Raw genomic sequence first — 1850 nt, 5'->3', positions numbered from 1 at the left:
AATGCTGACGAGGCTGTGGAGAAATAGGAACCCTTCTCCACTGCTGGTGGGAATGCAGACTGATGAAACCACTGTGGAAATCAGTTTGGAGATTCCTCCAGCAACTAGATCTAGAGGTCCCACTGAACCTACCTATCCCTCTCCAGGGTATTTTTCCAGAAGATCTAGAAACATCATATTATAGCAATATATGTGCACCTATGTTCATAGCAGCACAATGTGTAATTGCTAAAATGTAGAACCAACCCAAATGTCCATCCACTGAGGATTGGATAAGAAAATTGTGGTACTTTTATGTAATGGAATATTACTCAGCTGTAAAGAAAGATAAACTCGAGGCTTTTATAGGTCAATGGTCACAACTAGAGACGATACTCATAAGTGAAATAAATCAGACATACATGTGCAAGCACCGCATTGTTTCTGTAGTGTGAAGCCTGAAAGAGTTAATTTAAACTAGGAGATATGATAGACATTGTAAATTGATAGGATAGCACTCAAGGGTAAATGAGGCTTCTATCTAGAGCATATGAATGGGCTATGTGGGAAAAAAGAAGGGAAAGAAAGGGAAATTTTGTATGTGTGCATATACAGGATAGTTAACATGGTTGTTGTACTGTCTTCTATTTCTTTGCTGAAAGAAGCTGTCAATGAGTCCTTGGTTGATCAGTATTGCATGTGTATATCTGTTTTCATGAGAAGCCACTTTGAAGATATCAATATGTAATACAACTAGCATTGTTAACTCCCTACCAGTTTGGTTGTAACTCCGTATTGTCTGTATTGTTCTTTTGCTATTTTGTAAAATGTTGTCTCTCTCTATTAATGTTTTCCTCCTTTTATTTTTAAAATAAAAAGAAATAAAAAATAAGTAATCGTACTGTGTATGAATCTATAGAGTCCATGGGAGTTGAATTTAATTGTTATATTATCAGATTTCAGGTCAAGTTGAGATTATTGCAGCAAAAGAAGCTGAGGTCTGAATTCAGGTGTTTGTGTTGGTCATGTTCTCTTCAGAATGCTGCTGTGAGCATTACTTCTCTATATAGAGTTAAGAATATCATGACAAATAAAAATTAGATTACTAATATTAGTAGGTGGCATATGTACTGCTATTGCAGCATTCCTTAGGAGAATTCAGAGAGCACATACACTCTTGCTCTTATATTTTTTCTTGATATATATGATTACGAGAGTCATTGAAACATCAGATATATGCAGGAAAGGATAAATGAGTCAGGGGAGAAGAAAGGATGAGGGAGAAGGGAAGTGTTTGGATTCTACGTCCACACGCCACACCTCAACTACCCTCTGATAGGAATGCCTTTTATTTCCAAGGACATCAGCTCGGTCTTCTTGAGTTGCCTTCTTTGTTCCGTAGGTTACAACTGGGAGCCCAACACCAACCCTGCTGTCTTCTTGCTGGATGTCATCAATGGAGTCTTCACTGCTGCGGAATCAGACAGAGAAGAGGAAGGCTGTGAATGTATGTGGGTCCTTAATATTCAAAGTTTTATCTAATTGCAGTGATTGAGATTCAGCAATGTGATAGCTCATCTGAAGAAGGCTTTGTGAATTCATGTGAATGGATGAAAGAAACTTTCTTTCTTTCTTTCTTTCTTCTTTCTTTCTTTCTTTCTTCTTTCTTTCTTTCTTTCTTCTTTCTTTCTTTCTTTCTTTCTTTCTTTCTTTCTTTCTTTCTTTCTTTCTTTCTTTCTTTCTTCTTTCTCTTTCTCCCCCTTCCTTCCTTCTTTCCTTTCTTCCTTTCTTCTTTCCTTATTCTTTCTTTCTTTCTTTCTTTCTTTCTTTCTTTCTTTCTTTCTTTCTTTCTTTCTTTTTTTCTTTCTCTT

General features: G+C 36.4%; 1 protein-coding gene across 1 annotated transcript in view; it reads left to right on the top strand.

Annotated features, from left to right (window-relative positions):
• LOC102007264 (ATP-binding cassette sub-family G member 2-like) overlaps positions 1 to 1850 on the top strand; it is an 86874-nt gene that overhangs the window by 55561 nt on the left and 29463 nt on the right. Inside the window, exon 8 of the mRNA XM_005388159.1 lies at positions 1382 to 1486. Within this exon, the coding sequence (XP_005388216.1) occupies positions 1382 to 1486 (105 nt within the window). The remainder of the gene's footprint in view (positions 1 to 1381; positions 1487 to 1850) is intronic.

Source organism: Chinchilla lanigera, unplaced genomic scaffold (assembly GCF_000276665.1).
Source record: "Chinchilla lanigera isolate Chin_1 unplaced genomic scaffold, ChiLan1.0 scaffold00032, whole genome shotgun sequence".
In the NCBI taxonomy this organism is placed as follows: Eukaryota; Metazoa; Chordata; class Mammalia; order Rodentia; family Chinchillidae; genus Chinchilla; species Chinchilla lanigera.
Note: the sequence above shows the minus strand (reverse complement) of the source record. Positions and strands in the feature narration are given on the sequence as shown.